The sequence below is a fragment of the Miniopterus schreibersii genome (genome assembly GCF_964146895.1).
Source record: "Miniopterus schreibersii genome assembly, chromosome: 7".
NCBI lineage: Eukaryota > Metazoa > Chordata > Mammalia > Chiroptera > Miniopteridae > Miniopterus > Miniopterus schreibersii.
The window spans coordinates 83,560,033-83,585,563 of record NC_138108.1 but is presented as its reverse complement, the minus strand read 5'-3'; the positions used below and the strand labels follow the sequence as shown (position 1 = coordinate 83,585,563).

The following is a 25,531-nucleotide window of genomic DNA, read 5'->3' as shown; positions in this document are numbered from 1 at the left end:
TCCCCCATGCTTTCAGGAGCCCCAGCAGAAGGAAACCAAGGACCCCTTCGGCAGGGATGGTGTGGGCATTTGAACCCGGGCCTGGCAGCTGGGCTTCCTCCTAGAGGCCACTCTGGCCTGAGTCAAAACACTAGGACCATGAGGCTGACCCGCGATGGGATTCCACCGGGTCATCTCACGCCCAGCCCCCGCCTCGTGGGTGCCGCCCCCGCCGCTGTGTGGGCCCGGCCCACTCGTGGCCAGCGGGAGGCACCTGAGGAGAAGCCCTGCGCAGGGCCCCGCTGGAATTGTTTTGTGGGCTCTTGCAATTTTTAAATATTGGCTCAACTTTTTACAACTTTTTCATTGGGGTTATAATAATAATGGAGGAAAAAATGCAGAGTGCACGGACGAACTGCGTACAGCGGCCCAGGGGCCTCTGCGGACACCGGCCCCCCCGGGAGGGGCTCGGGCTCAGGGCCCCTCCCCGCGCGGCCGGCCTCGGGCGCTGGGAGCCTCGCAGCACTAGGCGCGCGCGGTCGCGGTCCCCCGCGGCGGGACCCGGGCTGGGAGGGCGCCGCCCCGCGGGAGCCCGTCCCGGCAGCGCGCCCCGGGGAGGCCTCGGGAGGCCGGCGGTCCTGCTCCACCGCGCGCCCCGGGGAGGCCAGGGGAGGTCGGCGGGTCCTGCTCCACCGCGCGCCCCGGAGAGGCCAGGGGAGGCCGGTGGGTCCTGCTCCACCGCGCGCCCCGGGGAGGCCTCGGGAGGCCGGCGGTCCTGCTCCACCGCGCGCCCCGGGGAGGCCAGGGGAGGCCGGCGGGTCCTGCTCCACCGCGCGCCCCGGAGAGGCCAGGGGAGGCCGGTGGGTCCTGCTCCACCGCGCGCCCCGGGGAGGCCTCGGGAGGCCGGCGGGTCCTGCTCCACCGCGCGCCCCGGGGAGGCCTCGGGAGGCCGGCGGGTCCTGCTCCACCGCGCGCCCCGGGGAGGCCTCGGGAGGCCCGCGGTCCCGCTCCACCGCGCGCCCCGCCCGCGAGCCCGGGGGCGGGGCCGAGGCCCGGCGCGGGCGGCGACGGCAAGAGGCGCGGGGCGGGGCCGCGGGGCGGGGCCGGGGCCGGGCGGCGGGACGCGGCGGCGCGGGGCTGCGCAGTCCTCTCGGCGCGGGCGGCGCGGCGGCCTGCGGCCCGGGGAGCGCGCGCGGCCCGGCGGGAGCCCAGCGGAAGCCGAGCGCGGGGGCGGCGCGGGAGCCCGCGGAGCCGGCGCGGGCGGAGCACAGTCATGGCGCCGCGCAGGGCCGAGGCGCGAGCCTCCGCGGGCGGCCCGGGCGCCGAGTAGCCAGGCCGGGCCGCAGCGCGGGCGGCGGAGGGAGCCGCGCCCGCCCCCCCGCAGCCCGCGCCCGGCCGCCGGCGATGGTGACACATGCGGCGGCGCGCCGGCGGCAGGACCATGGTTGAGCGCGCCAGCAGGTTCGTGCTGGTGGTGGCGGGCTCGGCGTGCTTCATGCTCATCCTCTACCAGTACGCGGGCCCGGGGCTGGGCCGGGGCGCGCCCGGCCGCGCGCCGCCCGACGACCTGGACCTCTTCCCCACGCCCGACCCGCACTACGAGAAGAAGTACTACTTCCCGGCGCGCGAGCTGGAGCGCTCGCTGCGCTTCGACATGAAGGGCGACGACGTGATCGTCTTCCTGCACATCCAGAAGACGGGCGGCACCACCTTCGGCCGCCACCTCGTGCAGAACGTGCGCCTCGAGGTGCCCTGCGACTGCCGGCCCGGCCAGAAGAAGTGCACCTGCTACCGGCCCAACCGGCGCGAGACCTGGCTCTTCTCCCGCTTCTCCACCGGCTGGAGCTGCGGGCTGCACGCCGACTGGACGGAGCTCACCAACTGCGTGCCCGGCGTGCTGGACCGCCGCGACCCCGCCGCGCTGCGCACGCCCAGGTGAGGCGCCCGCCCCGCGCTCGGCCGGTGCGCGGCTGCGGCCCCCAGCCGTGCCCGGGGTGCCCGGCCCGCCCTCTGGGAGCCCCCGCTGCCACGGCCCCGCCGGACCGCCTCCCGCTGGGCGCCCGAGGCCCCCAGCCGGCTACCTCGCTCCCCCTCCTGCTCCAGTCCCTTCATTTTCCCCATCTCCCACCTGGCAGTGCAGCGCCTGGGCTTCCCGGGCTCGTCGCGGGCCGTGTAAAATGGGGCTGGCCCGTCATAAGCCCAGGCTGGCCTCGAGTCGTCGGAGCAGGAAAGTGGGTTCCTGGGCCTGTATAGCCCGCCCGGTGTGTGCGCTTTGCTGCGCGGCTCTCATAAGCCTTTCTTACCCAAAGCAGAAGTAGGCAGTGGAGTGCCTCTCCCCCTGCACCTGTGGGACCGCCATCCTGCCTGGAGGGGGCTGGGCAGGCTTGTCCTGCTTGTGTGTGCAAGTAGAACAAAGGCCCAAGTGTGACCTGGGCTGGGGGCTGGGAGGAGGCATTGCTGCTTGCTTTCTGAATTGGGCCAGAACCAGCTTGCTCTGAAAGAGGAACAAAGGCCAGCTCCCGGGGGGGCCTGAGCTGGTCTGGGCAGGTGCAGCCAGACACCTTTCCTGGGGGCCCTCCATTTCTGTGGAGTTTGGTGGCACAGGGGGCTGATCTGCTTGGGGGGCAACTCTCCTGGGAGGCACATTGTAGCCAGAAACCCAGGGCAGTGCTGGGTTTGAGGTGGTTAAAGTTGGGATTCTTTTCCTCCTGTTGGTGTTGGTGCTCTGTGGGGCCTTCTCCCCGGGATGCCTGGGCTGGGAAAGGCCAGGAGTGAAGTCTTTGCCTGCTTCTAGTTTACCTTCCATACTGCATCCCAGACTGGCTGGGGTGGGGAACTGTGTGCTGGTGCAGCCTTGTTTGTCAGTCCTCTGTGTCAGGAAGGTGCAGTTTGGTGAGTTTGGGGCATGAAAGTTGGACATCTGACCAGTCCAGAGCTGAGCAGTATCCGTGCATTGCTCTCCTTGTTCAGCCCTTCAGTACTTTTCCTGTGGTCTTTCCCAGACTGTCAGGAATATGGGGCCCTAGAGTTGGGGTGGGGGGTATCTTCCCACTTTTCCTTGGCTGTGTGTTGCACCCCACCCCCACAAAAAAGCAACTCTCAGCCAGAGAGGTAATAGTCCCAGTCTCCAAAAGCCACAGTGTTTACAGACCCCTGAAGCTTCCTGCCCACACTTGGCCTACTCTTCACAGATGCACTTTCTTGGCATAATACCCACTCCTCCACTCCCATCCCCCAATGATTCAGCCTTACTGTCCTACACTGAACTTGGCCTGGGGGCTTGCAGCCACCTGCCCACCAGGGCTGTAGACCCCTGGAACTGGGCACTGCCCAACTCAGATAGGCCTAGGTAGGCACCTCCCTGCCTGCAGGGGATGGAATAGGAACAGACACCATCCTGTCTGCCAGAGGGAATTAGCTCAAGAGAGCCCCTTTAGGGAGCTTGTGCAGAATCTGCTCTGGAGGCTGCCACTAGGCCTGACTCAAGCTGGCCCAATAGACATTGCCTTGGCCCTAGTTTGCAACCAGGACATTGTTCCTATAGCCCCACCTCCTGAGGTTGATTTTCCCTTTGGGGCACCAGGGTGAAGATCCCCCGGCCTTTTTGTTCTGGAGTTTGCCCATCAGATGAGGAGGTCCGGCTTCCTCATAGACAGAGGTGGGAGGATCAGGTGGAGCTAATTGGACACTCCCCCACCCCAACCTTCCCCTGTGCTGCACCAGGGGAGCCCTAATGCCCTACCCCAGGGGGTGGGGGGGTGTAGTAAGAATGGAAAATATGTGCCAGAAGCATTGCCTAGTCAGCCTGAAAGTTGCTGAGCTCAGCAGCAGGCGCTTCCGGGGTGTTCTGAAGGTCCTTGCTCTGTTGTCCACTATGGGAGCCAGGTGACAGAGTTTTGCCTTTGTTCTCCTTCTCTCCTTTTATTTGTGTTCCAGGCACTAAATAAATTTTTTTTTTCTTGATTCATCTTTCTTGTTGAAAGTATTACAGGTGTCCCATTTTCCCCCCCATTGACCCCCTCCACCTCCCTGTTACCCCCTCCCCAGGCCTTCACCCCATTATTGTCTGTGTCCATGGGTTGTGCATATGTGCATATCACTTCTTTGGTTAATCTCTTCCCACCCTCCACCCCCCCCTCCCTCTTTTCTCTGAAATACGATCATCTGTTGCATGCTTCAGTATCTCTGGATCTATTTAGTTTGTCAGATTTTTTGTTCATTAGCTTCCTCTTAAAGAAGACCCTTCAACATTTCCTGTAGTGCTGGTCTGGCTGGTGATGAACTCCTTTATCTTTTTCTTCTCTGTGAAGCTCTTTATCTCACCTTCATTTCTAAATGATAGCTTTGCTGGGTAGAGTAATCGTGGTTATAGGTTCTTGTTTTTCATCACTTTGAATATTCTTGCCACTCCCTTCTGGCCTGCAAAGTTTCTGTTGAGAAATCAGCTGACAGTCATATGGGTGCTCCCTTGTAGGTAACTAACTGCTTTTCTCTTGCTGCTTTTAAGATTCTCTCTTTGTCTTTAACTTTTGACATTTTAATTATGATGTGTCTTGCTGTGGGCCTCCCTGGGTTCCTCTTGTTTGGGACTCTCTGTGCTTCTGGACTCGTAAGTCTGTTTCTTTCCCCGGGTAAGGGAAGTTTTCTGTCATTTTTTCAAATAGGTTTTCAATTTCTTGCTCTCCTTCTGGCACCCCAGTAATGCGAATGTTGGGCTGCTTAAAGTTGTCCCGGAGACTTCCTACACTATCTTCGTATTTCTGGATTCTTTTTTCTTTTTGCTCTTCTGGTTGGGTGTTTTTTGTTTCCTCATGTTCCAAATTGCTGATTTGTTTCTCAGCGTTGTCTGCTGTTGATTCCCTGTAAATTATTCCTTCTTTCAGTTCATGTAGCCTTCATTTCTGATAGGTACTTTATTATGTCATTGATGATCTCACTAGTTTCCTTAATAGTCTTACTAAGATCCTTGAGCATCCTTATAACCATTGTTTTGAACTTTGTCTGTTAGCTTGCTTGGCTCCATTTCATTTAGTTCTTTTTCTGGAGATTTCTTCTGTTCTTTCCTTTGTGACATGTTTCTTTGCCTCCACATTTTGGCTGTTTCCAGCTGTTTGTTTCTATGTATTAGGTAGAGCTGCTATGTCTCCTGGAATTTGTAGAGTGGCTTTGTGTAGTAGGTGTCTTGTAGGGTCCAGTGGCTCAGCCTCCCCAGTCACCTGAGCTGGGCCTTCTAGGTGCTCCCCTGTGTGGGCTGTGTGCACTGTCCTGTTGTAGTTGAGCCTTGGTTGCTGTTGGTGTCACTGGGAGGAATTGGTCCCAGGCCAATTGGCTGTGAGGACCAGATGCAACTATAGCCAAAGAGCTGCTGTGCTAGAGATCCCCCTGTGGAGCAGGATTTACTTCAGTGGAGCTTTGGTGTTCACCAAGTGCGCCCCTTGAATGTGTCACTCATGGATGTGGTAGGGTTGTAATCCACTGTGGTCGAAGCTGACCACCAAGTGCACTGTCTGTGGGTCCTCTTGGGAGATGCGAAGTCTTCCCCTGCCCGTAACTTGCCCAGGGCCACGCAGTATGAGCTACACAGCAAACTGTAGATGGCTGCTACTTGTGCTGGGCTTGGAGGTGTCCAGGGGAGGCTAAGCTATGAACCAATGCAGGCTGCTGCTAGTGGCCAGGCCTGGGGCCACTTATCAAGCCGCATGGGGCATGCTGAGGCCAGCTGCTGCTTGCTTGAGAGATTTTAGGAAAGTCCTAAGCTTGAGGCTAGAGAAGCTATTTGCATAGAAAAGCTGCTGGAAATGGCCTGGATGAACTTGCAAGTAGGGAGGGGCGGGATCTCCTGTAGTCACCAGGGTGGGGTGAAAGGTCTGAATCAGGTTGCTGGAGATTCAGATAAGATGCCTGCCTCCCGGCTCTGTGGGGGGAGGGCTCATCAAAGGAGCAATGCCAGCTCTTCTGTCTGTGAGAAAGCTGCCCCTCCAGCTCTCACCCTGATTTCAAGCAAATTAGATCCACCCCGAATGTCCCAGGATCCTTTCAAGCTGCTGCCCAGTGCTGCCCAGTGCTAGAGCTCAGAAGGAGTGAGCCTGAGTGAGTCCATGTGTGGGCCCTTTAAGAGGAACTGCCTGGGACTCCAGCCTCCATTTCACTCAGCCACAATCCCACTTGTTTTCACAGTCCAAAGTTGTGTGGACGCTGGCTGGGAGGGGCCCATTGTGGGGCCAGGACCTCTCACTCCTCCGGGGATACCACCAGGGAGATATCCCTCCTGGTTTTAAACTGCTGCACCTGGGTGTGGGCCTATGGCTCTGTCTCCATGATTCCACCCAGATTCTTCCCGCATCTCTGTCCCTCCTACCAGTCTGGATGCTTCTTCAGTTCAGCTAGATTTTAGGAGGTTCTAAATGATGGTGGTTCTGTATTTTAGTTCTAATTTTGATGTGGTTGTGGGAGGCAGCGGGTACTGCTGTTACCTACGCTGCCATCTTTTGTTTCTTAATGGAGTGTTTTTTTAATGAGCTTCTCCAGAGGCCAAGCTAGTCTTGGCTTTGTGTGTTTACAAGCCCACCTGCACTGAGGCTTACCTACCAAGCGCTCCCCTGGTCTGTGGAGATCGGGTGCAACTCTATTTTTTTCTTTTTTGTGTTTTTTTAATTATTAAATTTATTGGGCTGACAATGAACAATATGAACATAGAGGTTTCAGGTGTGAGTTTCAGTTATAAGATCTGATTATTGCTCTGTCTGCCCACCACTCAAAGTCATATCTTCTCCTGTCACCACATATTAAGACCTCCTTCACCCCCTGCCCTCTGGCCACCACCACACTGCTGTGTGTGTCCAAGAGTTTCAGCTTTATATCCCACATATGAGTGAAATCATATGGCTCTTACCTTTCTCTGACTGACATTTCAGCTAGCATAATATTCTCAAGGTCCATCCACGTTGTTGCAAATGGCAGTATTGCATCCTTTCTTATGGCTGAGTAGTGTCCACTGTGTGTATGTCCCACATCTTCTTTGTCCAGTCTTCTATTGCAGGACACTTTGGTGGCTTCCGTGTCTTGGCCACTGTGAATAATGCTGCAGTGAACATAGGGGGGGTGCACATATCTTTGCGAATGCATGTTTTCATGTTTTGGGGTATATAACCAGGAGAGGGATTGCTGGGTCATATGGTAGCTCTATTAATTTTTTTGAGGAATCACCAGACTGCTTTCCATAGTGGTTGTATCAGTCTACATTCCCACCAGCAGTGAGTGAGGGTTCCCTTTTCTCCACACCCTCTCCAACACTTGTTATTGTTCATCTTGTTGATGACAGCCACTCTAACAGGTGTTAGGTGGTATCTCATTGTAGTTTTGATGTGCATTTCCCTAATGGCTAGTGAGGTCAAACATCTTCTCATATATCTATTGGCTGTTCATGTGTCTTCTTCAGAGAGGTGTCTGTTCACGTCCTCTGCCCCCTTTTTGATTGGGTTGTTTGTTTGGTGTTGAGTTTTATGAGTTCTTTATATATATTGGAAATTAAACTTTTGTCGGAGCTACTCTTTGCAAATATGTATCATCTCCCACCTGGTTGGCTGCCTCTTTGTTTTGTTGTCAGTTTACAATTCTTCCGTTTTTGCAGACACCCAGCACCTCTTCAGGATGGAGGCCAGGCCTGTCCTCTGTGGGGTGCCTCGGGTTGGTGATGCCTGGTTTTATGAGTCTCAGATGTCACCTTCACCCTTCTTCCAGTAGGGCCAGGCCCCACCCTGCCTGTGGGTGTTGGAGCAACTCCCATCTGGTCTCTAAGGAGGGTTGACCCTGACTCCAAGAGCTGTCCTGACGGGGCCCTTTAGGGTCTGGGCCCAGGGTGAGGACCCTTTCTCCCTCCTCTCAGGGCCAGGTACATTGCAGGACTTGAAAAAATTCCTTTCTGTCATGAGGGGCACTTCTAAAACCTCTCTGCCAAGCATCTCCCAGCTCCTGGTGCCAGTGTCTTCGGTTTTTTGAGTCCTATGAGAGGTGGGCCTTGTGCAGGAAATGAGTGTGTTCACAGTTGCCTCTCATGGGTCAGCCTGGGTTGTTCTCAGCTGGGCCTGTGTTGAGGTGAGAAATGAAGATGGACAGGTTTTCAGCGCCTTCCTGGAATATGCTTGAGAATTGCTGGCAGCTCTCAGTGCTTCCTGACTTGGAAGAGAATAGCAGGTGTGTGAGTGAAGCATTGGCAGGGCCCTCGTTTGTCCTGTGTCCATCAGAGGGGCTGAGCACTTGCTAGCATCAGCCAGGAGTGCTTGTAAGGCCCCTTAGGAAGGACTGGACTTGGAGAGGTGTGGCTGCCCATGGGCCACAGGCAGGTGGCTGTGAGTGTGCCAAGAGCTACTTTGGTTAGAGTGTCTCCGCACCCCACACTCTTGTGTCACTTTGTAGGGTTGGAGTGGTGCTCCTAAGGACCAGAACCCTCCTTCCTCTTTCCATCTGCCTGAATGGGACAGAAGACACTGTTAGGGTCTTGCCTGGCATGCCTGGAAATGTCTCTGAAGTCATGTAGGCTTCATTTGGAACCAACAAGGGCATTTGGAACCTGAATGTGGCTTCTGGGCTGCCTTCATGGGATCCTGGGTTCAGCCACGTCCTCTCTGCGGCAGGGCCCCCTCTATGGCTCCCAGCATCTGTGATGTTGCCCTGCTGACACTGTGCTTCCTTGCAGGAGGCACAGAGCCAAGAAGCTCTAGCGTCAGTAGAGTGTGCCCTCTTGATTCTGCAGCCTCATCACTGGTCACGCGCCCTGCCTCCACCATCCTGAAGTCCTCTCTGTTTCCAGATATATGCCTGTGCTGCCCTCTGCCCAGCTTGCCCTTATCTCCTCCCACTGCTCTGCAGGCTACACCTCTCCCTGCAGCCTCAGCGCTGCTGCCTCTTTCTCCAGGAAGCCTTCCCTGGCAGCTCTGTTGCCTTAGGTGCCCTTGGCTGCTCTGCATCCTGTCGTGTTTATAGAATGTTGGCACTGGCCGAATGCCAAGTGGGTGCTGCCCACATGTTGGCACCAACAAGAATATTCTCCTCCAGGGCCCACAGCCTCTTTAGGATCTGGGCTCAGCTGACTTTACCCAGACAAGTCAGGTTTGAGAGGTTGGCCCTGAGTGCAGTGCCAGTCCCAGAGAACCTCGGGGCCCCTCAGGGGCCGGCCTGGTTGGGCAGGCGAGATTGGAGTAGTTCTGAGACTTTTCCTACAGCCCACCTTGCCGTCACCATCACTTTCATCTGTGCTATCAAGGGACCAACCCTGCATTTGCCTACAGTGGGGCAGGATGTCACCCAGAGCACAGGACTGGGACCAGTGAACAGGGCCCTGCCACCTAAAGGACCTGGGTGGGGTATCACCATGGCCTGAATCACCTAGAGAGGACTTGGGTTGAGACAAAGAATCTGAGGTCAAAATACTCAGAATTTGATTTTCATTTAAAAAGGAAAATGCCTCTTCTTTTTAAGCAGACTTTCAAATGGCTTACCGACGGTGATTTTAAATGGCGCTTTGGCTTGTGAGATCATTCTCTGGAACTCGTGTTGTCCTAAAGCTCTGTAGAACCTGCAAGATAGGACTTCTGTCCCTGTGGGCACTTTACTTTGAAGCCTGGGCCACGTGTGTGTGTGGACCACTGTGCTGTGGCCCTGGCTCTGGCCTTTGGCTCTGTCTGCTCCTGGGCCAAAGCCTTTTCTTGTCGGCACAGCTCCCAGCCCTGGGACCCAGGTGCCAGTGAAGCCCATCAGTAGGGTTTCTTTCTTGGTGGAAGGCCTGAGAGGTATGGTGGCTACACTTGCGGAGTGGCAGGCAGTTGGTGGGGGCATTTGTTGTCCTTAAGGGGGCCCTGAATCTTTCACAACATTTTTTGTTGTTGTAAAGTAATGATTGTGATAAATAATTGGGAGTAAAGTATAAGAGAAAAGTTATCATTTTCATGCACTTGTTTTCTATAATTGAAACCATCAAATAATTTCTCCTTACATGTTGTTCCATGTCATTAAAAGCATAGCACTGTGAAGACCCTCGGTGTCTGTCCTTGGTTCTCCCTGTTGACGCAGATGCCACCTCTGTCTCCTGTAGTGGTGGACATCCTTGTGTGTAATCTTTTGCATAGCTCCAATTTCCTCTGGAAATTCCTAGGAGTGGAATTTCTGAGTTGAATGGTTTGAATGTTAAAATGCTCTCCATGTAAATGTTAAATTACTTTTCAGCAAGTCTGCACCTGTAATGTTGTCGCCTATGGTATTTGAGGGCCTGTCTCAACAGCACCCTCTTTGGGACTGAATATTGCAGTGGGAGGCTGACTCTTGTCCCCTGCACACTCAGTAGGTACTGTACATGGAGTGGGTTTTCTCATTTGGTCCCCCACCCCTACAAGGCAGGTGTGTGATGATTGTCCCCATTTTCCACACAAAAATCAGGCAGGGCCCAGGAAAGTTGGGGAACTTGCAGAGTCCCTCAGCCTAGAGAGCCAAGAGCTGGCAGCCAGATATTGGTCTGTCCTGAAGCCTGCGTGCCCAGTCAGTATTCAGGTGCTGCTGGGAGAGACTGTTGGTGGGTGAGAATGGTAGCCAGCCATTGGGGCAGACCAGCCAGACTTACCACATGTGGACTTCCAAGATCCTGGGCAGACATAGGAAACTTCACAGGCAGACTGTTCTTCAGTTTACTGGAAAACATCTGGCAGCCTTCACTGGAGTAGCAGCAAGACCCTAATCAGGCCACATCCTCTGGGCTCTGGCAAGGTACCAGGGTGAGGTTTGCTGATGGCGTCAGCACTGCTGGCAGCCTAAACCCTCTCTGTGGTGCTAGGAGAGGGCGGTGCTCCCTTCTCCCTGGGAACTGTTGTGTAATTCAGGCAGAATGTGATTCACCTGGTCTGGAGAGCACACAAAAGGGGCTGGGGCTTGGCCCTCTCCTGACAGCATATTTTCTGAACATTTCTCCTTAGCGATTACTTAAAACCACATGGATGCTTCCCATTGGCAGCCCTACTCTCCTTTTCCTTCAGACCCTTACCTTGACCTCACTTGCCAGCACTCACAGGTGAGAAGACATATTTGTAAGAAGGTTTTTGTCTTTCAAGACTCTTGTCCTTGCCTCTTCCAGAATTCAGTTGGTACTTTCTCTTCTGATTAAGTTTTTGCTGTCTGTCTGTGTTTTTCTTTCTTTGGGTTGTTGGGGGTGGGGGTGGTTATTCAGAAAAAAGTATCAAGCTTGGCTGGGCCCACAGGGGATGAGATGCTGCCCCAGCCACGAAATTAGACCAGCCTGCAAGTGGTGATAGCAGAAGGTATGACCTGTAGCATCCGCGGGGGTTGTAGAAGCTCCCTCCGTACAGGGTTTTGCAGGATGAATAGAAGTATACATAGGAAGTGGTACTCTGGAACCATTGGTAGGTTGTTAGACACATCCTCTGACACACAGCCGATCACAGGGACAAATGAGAGCAAGAGAGGGCAGTGGGGACAGTGTGAGTAGAGAAGGGCTCTCCCGGAGGGGCAGGCAGAGGCCCAGATGTTAGTGTCCAGTCTGCCCCTGAATGCAGGCCTGTCAGTTTCTGGCTATGGGACTTGTGGCCTAACAATGCCCCCTTCTGGTGTGACATTGCCCCAAGTCCCCAGCTTACAGGGCCTCTTATTTTGGAATAGTGGGATGCACATATCCAGAGACAGGAGAGTTAAAATGCTGATTCCAGACTGCCTGGCCTGCAGTGGACACTGTTAGATGACATCAGGGTCCGCTGAGCAGGCAAAGGGAGGAGGCTGTTCAGCTGCTGGAGCCCACACACATCCTACCCCAACCTTGGCTTAGGCCTGTTGCCTGTTTTCCTTGATGGAAGAACAGAACCCTGGCTGGGCAGCCTTTCTCTCCCACTGCCATCGGCTGCACCTGACCAGTTTGAGGGTGTGCAGCCTTCCCTGGCCTGCTGGTTGCCTTGCCCTGCAGCACTGCCTGGTTGCACCTCTTGAGGCAGCCTCCAGGGCTGCTGGACTGTTTGGACGCCCCATGCCCACCCAGCTATTGGTGTGTGTGTTCGCTCAGCCAGGCACCCTGGGTCTAGGGCCCCAGCTTTCCAAGGGCTGCCTGTGGGGACTGACGTGCCCTGAGTTTCACAAACCACTTCAGGGTCTTGAGCCTTCTCTGTGTAGACAGGGCTCTGAGGCTCCAGGGGAGCGCTGCTGAAAAATGTGGGGACTCAGCCCCAGAGTTCTTTCGGGGCAGTCCAGGCAGCTGCTCTCGGCCTCAGCCAGCCTAGCTGGGAACTGGAAGGGGAGAGAGGAGCCCCCAGGGCAGCCTCTCTTACCTGTGTCTGGAGTCAGAGGTCTCATGGGCAAATGGAGACCATCTCTCTGAGCTTCAGTCCTCATCTCTAAGACAGGGATGTAGAGTTTGTCATTTGGTTCTATAGAGGAACCTGTGACCTCATCGCCCCTCTAGCCCAAGCTTGTGTCCATGTCTTGGAACCGTGGCCACTGCAACCCCTTAGAATTCTGCAGTCGGGTGGAGCACAGGCCTTGCTGCCCAGGACTGGTGCCTAGGGCCTTGCCTGCAAATCTGGTCGTCAGAGGCTTCCCACAGCACTTCAGGAGGCGAGCCTAGCCGTGGTAGCAGGGGTGGGGCCTGGTGCATGTGCCCTCAGTGAAAGGTGGTGGCTCTGATGTCTGAATGCAGACTGTCTGAGGGCCGGATGTGTGCAGCCCAGCTGCCCAGTTTGTTTACGTGAGGAACATTAATTGGCCCAACGGGAATCAGCAAATCAGTAATTGTCCGGGATGATGATAACTAGAGAGATTAAACCTCTGGAATTAACTGTTTATAAACCTGTAGAATTGGGGGTCAGTGTCTGTGGGGACCCATCCCCACTGGTCACAGCAGGAGCTGCTGACCCTGGTGTCTCGGGAGACCACCTGTCACAGTGGCCTGATGCCCCAGGGTTGACATTTGAACATCAGCTCTTGAGTCAGACCAGTCCTACATCCCTGACCCAGCTCTACACCTAGCTGTGCTCCTTTTCCTTACCTACCTTGTGCACAGGAAGCCTAGGTGGGTGACTTTCTGGTTTCTCGGCATCCCCTCTCTGAGGCTGCATGTAATGCAGTGCAGCCAGTTGTGGGACTCAGAGTGGACACAGTCAGCTCCTGGAACTTCTGTCCGCCCTCCACAATAAGTAAGGACAAAGATAGTCTGGGTCAGCGTGACAGCAAGGAAGCCAGCTGGGGTAAAACAGCCCACAACAGTTGGGAGAGCAAGGCCCTTCCTGAGAGCCCGGAAACCCATGACTGTGGGGGAAGTTGGTCCACAGAGCAACGATGGGGACCCAGGCTTAGAGCATCCCAGTTCTGCCACTCACAAGCTCTGTGACTTATGTGCCTTGGTTTCCCATCTGTAAGATGGGCATACTGATAGCACCTGCCTCACAGGTAGGTACTTGAAATTGTGCCTGGTGCTGATGACCCTATTTTACAAGAGGCTGCACATTCCCTCTCTGGGGAGCAAAGGGCCTTTCGGAGCCAGCTAGGAGTTTGACTCCTGACCCCACTCTGAACTGGTCAGCCCGAGGGCCTGCAAGTCACTTCCCATATAGCACCTGAAGTCCAGGCAGCTAGGGCCCCGTTACGTGCATCATTTACCACCATCACTGGCCTTCCAGCATGATAACCTGGGACATGCCATGCTTCAGCTCTGGGGTCTCCTGCTCACCCAGCTGTGGGGTTAGGGCTACTCTGTACCTTGCTGTCCGTGCCCACTCAACAAAAGGGCTTTGCCATGTTTGCTCCCCAGGTCTCCAGAAAGCCCCCAGCACCTGGCTGGCAGCCCAGATGAACGGGGCACTATAATCGTGGCCTGTGGGAATGTACAAGCCAGTCCCAGTGTCTTTGTCCTGTTCCGGCAGCAACTTGCCCACCTGTCTCTATGAGAATTCTCAAGACCCAACCAGGAGGAGCTCGGTGGGGGAAGAAGAGGTGACTATGCGGGCAACTCTGGCCATGCACAGGGAGGGCTGCCTGGCTGAGTCCCAAACCAGGGGATGTCCTGATTCTTCCTCTTCCTTAACTCCTGTCTGCCTTCGGCCTGGGCTGTGGTCACGCATCCACAACTGTCGACGGGTGTGAGGGGCAGATTCGTGGTTTCACTTGGTGATTGCCCTGATCTCTGTCACCAGTGCTTCCACCCACGGCAGGCTCTGAGCTCAGCACAGGGCACGGAGGAGGCCCATGTGGCCTCCCTCCCCCCCTAACCATCGCCACTGTGTTTTATGCTCTTACTGCAGATGTATGCTCCGTAAAGTACGCATCACTGTTGGATGTGAGAACCTTCTAGAGCCTGCATCAGACTGTGTGACCTTCTGCACCTTGCTATCCCCATCAGCCTGTTGTTGAGATTGATCCATGTTGGTCAATGACATGCATGTTTAATTCATTGACTGCTGGGTTTAACGTCGACTTTGTCTAGACACATAGTTTTTCTCCTGTGCTTTGTTTTGATAGCCAATGGGAGTATTTTACAGACCCAGTGAGGGTGACTAGGCTTGCCCCCCTCCTCCCTAGCTGTGGGTCAGAAAGTGGGTGGTCTGTTCTCAGCTCTACTGGCTCCTCCCAGCTCCCAGGGCCCCCCCCCCCCCCCCCCCCCCCCCCGTCTGCGGTTCCCCACCATTTAGTCAGTCAGAGGTAGTCATTTTCCCAGGCCAGTAGCCATGGTCTTAGCACATTTTTCCCATGATGGGGTGAGATGGGCATCGTGTTTGGTTACTGGCTATTGTTAGTGTCTCTGGGCTGCTCTCCCCCTACCCCCCAGAGGGGTGGTTTGTCCCCCTATGTGTCCTAGTACCAAGCTCCGCAATGATGTACTACCAAGCTCTTCCCGACTGCCTCTCCACACTGCATGGGGTCTGAGCATTTGCACCCAAAGGGATGGGGGGCCAGCGCTCCCTGCCCTCTAGCCAGCAGCACCAAAGTACACATGCAGCGGATGGAGAGGAGGGGATCTGCTGACCTCTGAACTGTTCTGAGAACCCTATGTAGTGGGGGCTCAGCCAGAGGCCTGGAAAGCTGCCTGGGTAGACAGATGGCTGGCTGACCAGCCATCTTCCCTACAGCAGTGCCCCAGGCGGCAGCCACTGAGGCCAAGCCAGAAGGCCAGAGAAGTGGGTAGGCCTCCTGCCTGGCATCTGACGCCCATCAGCCCTGGTTTGTTGGGGTCCCCTGTCTCCATCTCCACACCCCAGGGCTGCTCCTACGTGACCCTTCTTTATGGAAGGAGCTTCCTGCCCCCTCCCAGAGGGAAGCATGAAGGCAGGGCTCCATCATCCTCCCAGCAGCCTTGGATGCACCTGCACCCATCTCTACTTGGCCCCAGCTCTGTATTTGCACCATTGGCTCTTAGACCACTTTCCACACTGGCCTGGGAGTGGTGGCCTGTAAATCACTGTCCATGGAGATTTAGGTGGCAAACAGAACCCCAGGGACCAGCACAGGCGATGTTTGCTGCCTGAGGGTGGTGGGTGAGCATCGCCCCTCTGAGCTCCGAGCTCCAAGCTCCAAAGGCTGGGGTATAAACTTCCCTCTGTGGAACATCAGTGTCCTCGGGAGGTGAAGACCTTCCAGCATTGAGGTTTTACAGTTAATCGGCATAGCCAGAGTCCAGTGGGTGTCATCCTGGAGCAGGGAGGATAGGGTTTGGGGTGTAGTATGGCATTTTCCCTGGAATCCTGAGTCATGTTTTTGTCAGGGAAAGCTTTGCAGCTGCAGGAGGTAGTCCTCCAGCCCAAGCACAGCTGACCTGAGGAGGGGCTGGGGAAGGGCCTGCGCTGTGCAGGGGAGTGTGGAACAGGCTGCTTGCCTCGAGGGCACAGTCTGGAGCATAGAGTAGCTGGAGTGACTACCAGCTCACTCAGTGCCAGGCCTCCCTTGTTCTTAACTCACATTTGGGGCCCTACAGTGCAGGTGAGGAAACTGAGGCTTAGAGGGCCTAAATAACGTTACCCAAGGTCACACGTATCAGAGCTGGGGTTCACATCAGGCCTGAGGCCCCAGTGACGAGCAGGTGGCGTCCCACCAAGGAAGGGGGGAGCCAGGCAGCAGCCCACCACACTGCCTGCCTGACGGAGGGCAGCAGGGCTGCCTTAGTGATGAGCTTTCCCAGTGGACCTAGATGGAGGTCCCCAAACGCCCAACTCACCCTCCTTGAGGCCCAGCTGAGTGAACTGTCACCTGCTGGGAACAGCTCAGTCATTCGATCTGAGTGTTGCTCCCCCAAGAGGATGAAGACAGGTGGAAGGGGGAAGGCAGAGCACGTGGCCTCCCAGGGATTGGGAAGCTTCTGATGTCACCTGTGAGGAGAGATTCTGCCCGGGCAGGCACAGAGCCAAGGAGCAAATGGGCCACAGCCTGAAAACCAAGGCCTCCCCTGTCCAGCCTCAAAGCCTTGCCATAGCCTTTCTTGCCCCAGGGCCTACCCCAGCACCCCAGGGCCCCTCATCCCAAAGAGGGGAGACTGGAGCTCCAGGGACAGGTCCTCCTCCTCTCTGTTCCCTGGTGGCATGCAGGCAGGTCTGCCAGTTTGTTTGCTCACATAGCTCACCATCTGAGCGTCTGAGCCCCATGAAGGGCCGAGGCCACTGCGTCCTGCTTTAACATCAGGCATCGGTGGTCAGGAAGCTGAGCTTTGTGAGGAAGTGTGTTTCTTTGCTTTCCTGGAAGCTGGGCTGGCAGTGTGCCCAGCGGGAAACACTATCAAGTAAAAGGCGGTCAGGTTTCGGTCAGGTGGCTGAGGGGTGTGATGGGCATGTGGGCAGAGCAGGAGCAGACCTGTCCTCAGGCAGCAGCTGGTTGAAAGATGTCAGGCAGGGCTCACAGAATGCACATCAGGCGGGCGGAATCCCAGAATATAAGTGCTTAGGAGGCCCTGGCAGCCTGAGGCATCTTTGTTCTGGCTTATTCCACATCGCGGGCCCCTTTGGCCTCAAGTATCCCTAACTTTACCTGTCTGATGCACGCAGGACTTGAGAGGCAGGGTCTCCCTCCCTTACCACAGCACCCACAGCACCCGGGCTCCCTCCCTCACCACAGCACACACAGCACCTGGGCTCCCTCACTCAACACACACTCATCTGAGGGCCAGCACTTCCCATAAGGCCCTCTCTGGGTCACAGAACAGCTGAGTTGGCAGGGCTCCCTGTATACCAAGGAGCCCCTGGCTGGGGAGGTGTGACTTGCTTGGCACAGCAAGGCTGAGCAGGCCCCTTTAGTCCCTCTTGGTCATTCTCCAAGCCCCAGCCTGAGCCCTGCCGTCTAGTTACTGTGTCCCTCTGCTGGCCAGCCAGAGGTGGCCCGAGGTAGTACTTGGCATGGGGGTAGCCACATAGTCCCAGTGGGGTTAATAGCACAGGTCTCACAGAGTGCCCCAAACGTGGAGGCGGGGTAGGGTGGCATCTTGCCCTGCCACCTCCTGCTGGACAGTGTCCGTCTGTTCAGCCCGCCCCGGGAGCTGTCCCAGGTCATTTCCAGAGGAAACACTTTTTCAATGTCATTGGGTTACCCCAGAGCCTGGGGTGATGGCTGACACCTGTGTGTAGGCATTGGTCACTGTCTTCCCCAGCCCACCCAGCTTTGAGCCCTGGCCAGGCCACATCGTCCACTGGCATAGGAGCCTCACCGAGTGGGCCATTCAGTGACTGTTGCCTGCTGAGATAACACAGGAACACCAGCCTGAGCTCTGTCATGGAGTCTTTTGTGTCTTTTTAATTTAACAGATTCTCGGAGCCCTCATTCCATGCAGTCTTGAGAGGGACACTGACATGGGATCCAGCCCCACGCTGCCTGCCAGGGCTCCCCAGCTGTGTCTGATGGGCATCTCAGGTTTGGGAGGACCCAGGGGTCTTGGCACCTCCCTTGGGTTGTGCTTGTGGCCCCTTGAGTTCACAGGGGCAGTATGAGGGCCCTAATACATCTGATGATACTTCCACTGTCCACCTGCCAGGCCAGATGCTGGTTTTCTCCAAATGATATGAGGTCAGAGTCCCTTCACACACATCTCGCTCTGCCTCGGTCTGGTGACGCCCCAGACCCCTACTCAGCTGGCCTCTACTGGCAATGCAACCCTAGCCTGCAGGGACCAGTGGGCCTGGGCACAGGCATGACCCAGGTACACTGTGAGGGAGCCCCACTGTTCTCTTGTCTCAGAGAGGTCTGGAGCCTCGTCTGCAATACCACACCCCTGGCTGGGGCCACTTGGCAGTTTTCTTTCTGGAACCAGTCCTCAGAGAGGGGTCAGTGCTCATATGGGCCCTTGGTCCTACCCCAAGGAACAGCCATTTAATGAGAGAAGGCAGTTGCAAGAAAGCAGCCAGCATTCTGGGCCAGGTAAGGTGTCACCCAGAGCCCGCCCAGTCTGTCCCACATGTAACAGAGGGAAGCTCAGGGCTATGGAAAATTCAGGGCTAGACCTGAACACTATTGAACACTATTTTTTAAATATTTATCTTCAGTTCTTCCTGTAACAGTAGGACTGTTGTTGCTCAGGAACCAGCCAGGGAATACTGGGGCCTGGAAGCAGACACCCTCTTCTTGCTGCACCTCTCTAAGGCCTGGCTGAAAGCCTTCTCACTGTGGCTACACTGCGTGGTGAAGGGTCAGGCGGAGGCAGCCCTCAGGTTACTCCTAATGCCCAGCTCATTTCCAGGCTCTGGCAGGTGTTCCTGAGGGATAGGGCTGGCTTGGTGGCTCAAGCGGAACTGTTTTCTGATGGGACTTGACTGTATTCAGGGAGAGGACCCAGTAGGCACCATGGAAGGCCTGCCCTCTGCCCCCTAGCTGAACTAGTTCCTGAGTGGTTCTGGCAGGGGAGACACAGGACAGCATGTTGTCTCCAACTGCTTATTGGCTCCTGACCATGTGGGCTGGTAGAAGAACAGGTGACTTAGGCTAGCCCTGAGGATAAGCTCAGCCATGGTTTCCACAGGTATCAGGGATCCCAAGATGGCCAGGCTCCAGTGGGTGAAGCCACAGGCCTCAAACCTGCACACAGTGTCCCCAAGGTTGGGACAAGCACCTCCACCTCTATCCTGTGCACAGATTGCACAGGCTGATGACCACTGGGTATCCACCGGGCTTCCAGCCCCTCCCACCCTCCATAGCCAGCCATGCCCGCCACCTGGATAGGAGGGAACAAGGGAACAGGCAGCTGTTGCTGGGGGAGTGGCCGTGGCCTCTCCTGGGCTGACCACGTGGCACAGACCCTTGTCCAGTTTGTGATCGGTGCTTCCTGTCACCACTAAGCACCGACTACCACAGAGCAGCAGCCTCAGGCCAGGAATGGACTCCATGTGCGCCTTAGGAACACTGGCCCCCGCTCCCAGAGGGTGAGGGACTGGGGCCTTCGCAGACTGACCGAGTCTGCAGAAGCACCCAGTGGTGACCTTTTCCTTACAAGTGGTTGGCACTTTAGAACCCTTCCTCCCATTTGAAGTTCCCTTCTGTCATCCCCCTTTAAGAGCTAAGCAAGTTTCACTGCTTGGCTGGGCCACACTCTGTCCCTGCCTCTCAGGTTATGAGAGAAATGTGTTTTCCAGGAAAATTTTCTGTTGCTGCAGAATCAGGGAGAGGGCAGCCTGGAGCCAGCCTGTGGCCCCTTGAGTCCCCTGTCCACACAGGTGGGAGCGCTGGTGCTAGGCTTTGCTGGAGGCTGTCACGGGACCCCAGACAGCTGGACCTCGGGGCTCCCTCCTGCTCGCCCAGGAGAAAGGGCCTGGCTAATGGCAACGGCAGTAAATAGTTCTCGTTTCTCAAGCAGGCCTGGCAGTGGGTGTCTACCATCAAGTCTCCTCACCACGCCGAGACATGGAGGTAGGTCTCCCACAGGAAGGGAGGACAGAGCTCAGGCAGGGGCAGGGCAGTGCTGCTCTGGAGAGCGAGCTAGTCCTACAGTGGCTTGTCCTTGGCATGGCCCCACAGAGTGACGAGACACCTCCACTGAGGGGCCCAGGTAGCCTGGGAGTGTGTGGCATGCACGTGGGCCCCCCTTCCTCCCGGTTTGTGTGTGAAATTTTGCACAAGTGTAGAAAGAGGGAACCTGTGAAGTCAGCAGAGCCAGCACAGCTCTTGCAGGCAGGGCTTGGGCCTAGGTGTCAGGTGTGGTAGGATGGGGCTGGACACTAGTGTCCGCTGCAGACGTCCTGCCAGCACTTCAGAGCCCCAGCCTCTGCCTGCAGGTGGACAATGTGTGTAGGGCGGGAGTGGGTGAGGGGCTGTGAACTTTCTACCACAGCCCCCACTCTGTTAGCCTCTGTCCCATCACCAGCTGGGATTTCAAGACAGGCTTGGGCCACCACAATTCACCTGTGGGTCCTAACTCGGCTGAATAGGTCATGAATTTTAGAGACAGAGTCCAGCTCAGGCCCCACTGTAGTCACCGGTGTGACCTTGGGCAAATAGCCTATGCTGCCTGGTTCGTGTGGCTCAGTGGTTAGAGTGTTGGCCCACGCACCAAAGGGTCTTAGGTTCGATTCCCAGTCAAGGACACGTTACCTGGGTTGTAGGTTCAATCCTCAGCCCTGATTGGTGTACGGGTGGGAGGCAACCAATCGATGTGTCTCTCTTATGTAGATGTTTCTATCAGTCTCTCTCCCTCTCCCTCCCTCCCCTCCACTCTCTCTAAAAATCAATGGGGGGAAAAAAAATGACCTATGTGCCTTAGTTTCCTCATCTGTTAAATGGGGCTGGTGTTGGTCTCTCCAACTCACCTGGGGTGGGAAGTCCAGTCTGCTGGATTATCTAGTGCCCAGGTGAGGGGTCCTGGTGAAGAGAGCACTGCCCACTGTCTGTCCTATCCACCCTCATGTGACAAATTTGAGATCATTGGAGCCCTAAAGGGTGGCCAGTCATTTACGTCACTCTAGATTTAATTCACAGTTTGTATTGACTACTTGCAGTTTGTTGAGAGCAGCAGGAGGGGCAGATTAAGGCCTAGAACTTTCTCCCACTGGTGGTCCTGTGGCCTAGGGCAAGACTAGAACCTCTCGGAGGCCCAGTTTGTTCATTTGGAGACTAAGGGCACAGCATCACCTAATGGGCTATTGGAGGTGTGAGGTCTCCATAGGGTTGGGGGTCACCAAATCAGCGTGGGGTGAGGCACGATACAGGGGGGCAAGGAGGGGGCTGCTGGCTGAGCCCCTGCTGTGTCCAACAGAAGAACAGAAATGGGGCCCTTGTTCAGGTCACCCCTGACTCCTAGGCCATGTCTACATACCTTTCTGCCCGGCCCAAGGTCTTCTCATTGGTTCCATCATTCTCTGAGAATGCTGAGGAGGGACCCTGCCCATGTGTGTGGGGGCAGGTTTAGACTGGGTAGACTCCATTTGCCTCCCTGTCACTGAAGGTTTGTTGGTGTGACTGTACCCAAAGAAGGACCTTCTTTCCTGCCTCCATGGTAGAAGATCCTTTTTAAAAACTGGGACTATATAAATAACAAAACTTGCCACCATTTAACCATTTTCAAGTGCACGGGTCAGTGACATTAGTCCATTCACATTGTTGTGGAACAAACCACCCATCTCCAGAACGTTTCCATCGTCCCAAACTGAGACTCTACCCATCAAACGCCAAGTCCGTGTGTTCCTCCCAGCCCCCCCACCCGCTGCTCTCTGACTGACGACTCCGGTGCCTCCTGTGATTGGAGTCCTACAGTATTTGGCTTTTGTGACTGGCATATTTCACTTACCGTAATGCCTTCAAGATTTGTATAAAGATGTCAGTACTTAGTTTTCTCTGAGGCTGAGTAACATTTCATTGTCACTGTATATTTCGTTTGCCCATTCATCCATGGATGGACCCCTGGTTTGCTTCCGCCTCTCGCTGTTGTGAGTGATGCAGCTTGAACATCAGCACACGAATACCTGTGCAGGCCCCTGCTTGCAGTTCTTTTGTGTCTTCTGGGTTCAGTTCACCCAACGGCACATACCTTGGTTGCAGGTTCGCCCCCGTCCAGGCAAGAACAGGAGGCAACCAGTGGATGTGTCTCTCACATCAGTGTTTATCTCTCTCTCTCCTTCTCCCTTCCCCTCTCTCTGAAAAGCAATGGAAAAAATACCCTCAGGTGAGGATTAAAAAATAATAATAAAAGACTTTCTGGATTGTGTGATAGTCATGTTTAATTTTTTGAGGAACCACTGTCCTATTTTACATTCCTACCAGGCATGCATTGGGTTTCGGTTTCTCCCGTGTCTTCCTGACTAGAGCAGGAGAGAATTGCAGAGCAGAAGTGTCGAGGCCGCGGGAGTCTGGCAGGACCAGATTCAGACTCCATGGGCCTGGGAGTGGGAAAGGAAGGGGCCAGGAGCACTCTGTGGAGTTAGTGACAGGTGTCTAGCAGACCGTCTAGGCAGGTGCAGAGAGGAGTGGGCATTCCCTGCCCTCAGGAGGCATGGAGACCAAGACCACTGGCTTAAGTGCTAAGCAAAGGTGTGGCACCTTCACAGTGCACTTGTCCCTGCAGTGGTCTCAATGTGAACCCCTAATTGGGGCCAGGTCGCAGCCCTGGGATTTCCCTTATGGCCACTTCAGCTTCTGCTGGGCTCATCATGGTCTGAGGCCAACCATGGGACTAATTGGGCCTTATGGTGGCCACAGACACCTGCTCATAGAGCACTACCTCCTGCAGCCTCCCAGCCCCTCCGAGGGTGGGTGTTCATTCCTCAATCCCTTGGGCAGTCAGGAGGCAGCTGTATCTGTGCTCAGGTGTGTCACTTGCTTTCCTTAACTGGTAGCCTGAGGCTGTGCATGCATGGGCACCAGGTGCCGGGCGCCTCGATGTCCTTTCTGCCTGTCTTTGCCTGTGATCCTCGAACAGCTTGGGCTAGAGGAGGCTGGGAGTGCATGTCAAGCCCTTGAGACCTCCGGAATCCCTGCCCAAGGTCATTTGTGCCTCTGGAGGCCCCTGGGTCTTGGGCTGTAATGGGCTTAGTGCCCCTCCCCTGCACATGGGGCTCTGGTCTGCAGGCAGAGTGTTATTCGTGGCTCAGCTGTTACTACCTGTGGGCCTGAAGCCTCCATGTCCCCATTTCCTCATTCCCACCAGGATCAGTGTCATCTTGGGGACAATGCCAGGCCTTTGTGTCCAAGGCCCTTGCTCAGCAGCAGAACCCCAGACACACACAGGGCCACAGTGGTGCCCCAGAGTGCTGGAGGCCCCTGCCCTGGCCAGCCCTCCAGGCAGCGTGGGCCAAGTTCTTACCCTTGTGAGGTTTGAAGTGTGTGTCCACTGTCAGTCCTGGTGCCTGGGATGGGGCATGCAGAGGGCCCCAGTGGGCACACCCAGTGGCAGCAGGTATAGGGTTCCCCCCGACTGTCAGCCCTTGCTCCTGAGGCAGTGACATGGGGCTGGGTGGGCACCTATGGCACAGTCTGGGACCTTGGTCCTGAAAGCGGCATGTGTCTTCAGATAACTAGCAGGACCCTGTGCGCCCCTCAGGAGTGTTGGGAGGGCTGAACTGGGGCAGGCCCAGTTCCAGCTGTGCCAGGTGGAGGAGCCACCAAAGCAGGGACCCACTCTGAGCTCCCAGCAGCTGGGCCGCCAGGAGCCTAAGGCAGGCCTTGGCCATGGACTTTGCCCACCTGAAGCTTGAGCAGACAGAGGTGTCCAGGTGGGAACCTCAATGTGACTGTGTGTGGCTGGGGGAGGTATAATGGAGGCCGTCCTCTGTGGAGGGTGACCCTGTGCTGAGGTACCTTGGTCTTGCCCGTGGGCACCCTGAGGTGTTTGGTGCTCCACAGACAGGGCCCAAGGTGCCCTGCTCTCTAGGCCTGGCTGTGCTAAGGGGTGTCCCCTGACAGGCAGAGGGACCCAGCCACAGCCCTCCTCCCTCAAGCTACCCTTTTTAGAATCTCCTGCATCTCCAGGAGGCTCCCTCCTGTGTGAGTCAAGCCCTTTCCATCTGGAGCCTGTCAGCTGACGGTACCCACCCTCCCCTGAGCTTCCTTCCCCCTTGTGCCCAGTGAGTCACTGCCCCCACCTTGCACCACGTGCCCTGACCTGCAGCACTCAGAGCCCGTGAATCTGGGGCCCTACTTCCTTCCTCCGATGCTGCCCCCTCTGCTTCAGGACACCACTGGCCCCACCCCTGACAGACAGCCCGGCTCTGCGGGGTGCCCACAGCCAGGAGAGCTCTGTTCTACCTCCGCCCATCCACAAGGTGTCTCCCGCCTCCTGCCCAGTGGTTCCCATTACACTGTCGTTGTCTCCAGAGCAGGGTAGCAGACCCAGACCCTACATCATCCTCCCTGTGACACCCTCACCAGGGTCTGGGAAGCAAGGCACCTGAACTCCTGGGCACAGAACACACGTTGCCTCTAGTACAAGGTGTGCGCACCGGCTGTTCCTGTGTCCAGGCTGGTGTGGGGCCGAGCCCACTGCTTCCTTGTCTACGTGTGGTGTGGGTGCCTGAGTGGTGGAAAGATGGGCCAGGAGCCTCCGACCCACCCACCATCTCAGAGCCTGTCCGAGCCAGTGTTCGGCAGGGCTCTCACAGGACAGGCCTGGGCAGTCAGCACGTCCCACCCTTCACCCAGGCTGGGCCCTGTCACAGTGCGGAGGGCTGGGGCTTGCTCTGCCCTGCTCCACTGGCCACCTCCCCCTGCTTGTCCCGTCCAGTCCGTTCCTCTCACTGATGCCAGGCAGCCTCCCCCAACCAGCGCTCTCCTTCCCAGGCAAGCTGGGCTCTGGAGAGCAGATGCACCCGACTCTTCCTTGTGTGGACAGTGCTGGTTCCAGGTTATTTGAGATGCTTTCATCAGGCTAAGGGAATTTCCTTCTGTTCCTGCTTTAAGGAGAGTTTTGGTCATGACTGTAATTTTAGCATGTGCTCCGTACTCACCTGTTGAGAGCTGTAACTGTTGATGTGAAGAATCGCCTGGATGGATTTTCTCATATTAAGCCATCCTTGCATTCCTGGAGTAACCTGGCTTCTCGTATGTTTGTATGATTTTGGTATTGGGGTTATGTTGGCCTCACAGGATGAATTGGGGGTGGCATTTCTTTACTATTGTCTAGAAGAGTTTGCAAAAAGTTGGATAATTTGTTCTTTTAAAATTTGGTAGAAATAGCTTGGCATGTTCTTAGTAGGAATCCTCCTACACCACCCCCCATACACACTTTTTAAAATGTCAAACCCCCAAAGTGGTTGAAATAGTAGAGCCTTAGGTGCCGGGAGGTGGCCTGACTGGGCGGTGGGCGCACAGTGCAGTATAGGTCATGCATCATAGAGATGCGCACCTGAAACCTGCATTGTCCTGCCAACCCACGGCATCCAGTAAACTTAATTTAGAAAGGACACCTTAGACCTCTCACTGGGTGCACTAAGGTCAGCCTTTGGCCATCCTGACGCACACGCCTGTGTGTGTAGCTCTTGCTCCCTGCACATCTGGGTATATCTGGGTTTATACGTACTTGTGCCTTTTTTTCCTTTTCTGCAGAACTATTTGAAATTAGGCTGCAGGCGTTCCACAATACTTTAATACTTGTAGGAAGATTACTACTACCTTTGAC

At 55.8% G+C, this 25,531-nt stretch overlaps 1 protein-coding gene across 1 annotated transcript in view; it reads left to right on the top strand.

Moving 5' to 3' along the window:
- Positions 1-1,315: 1,315 nt before the first annotated feature.
- HS6ST1 (heparan sulfate 6-O-sulfotransferase 1) overlaps positions 1,316-25,531 on the top strand; it is a 39,187-nt gene continuing 14,971 nt past the window's right edge. Inside the window, exon 1 of the mRNA XM_081142807.1 lies at positions 1,316-1,914. Within this exon, the coding sequence (XP_080998933.1) occupies positions 1,394-1,914 (521 nt within the window). The 5' untranslated portion in view covers positions 1,316-1,393. The remainder of the gene's footprint in view (positions 1,915-25,531) is intronic.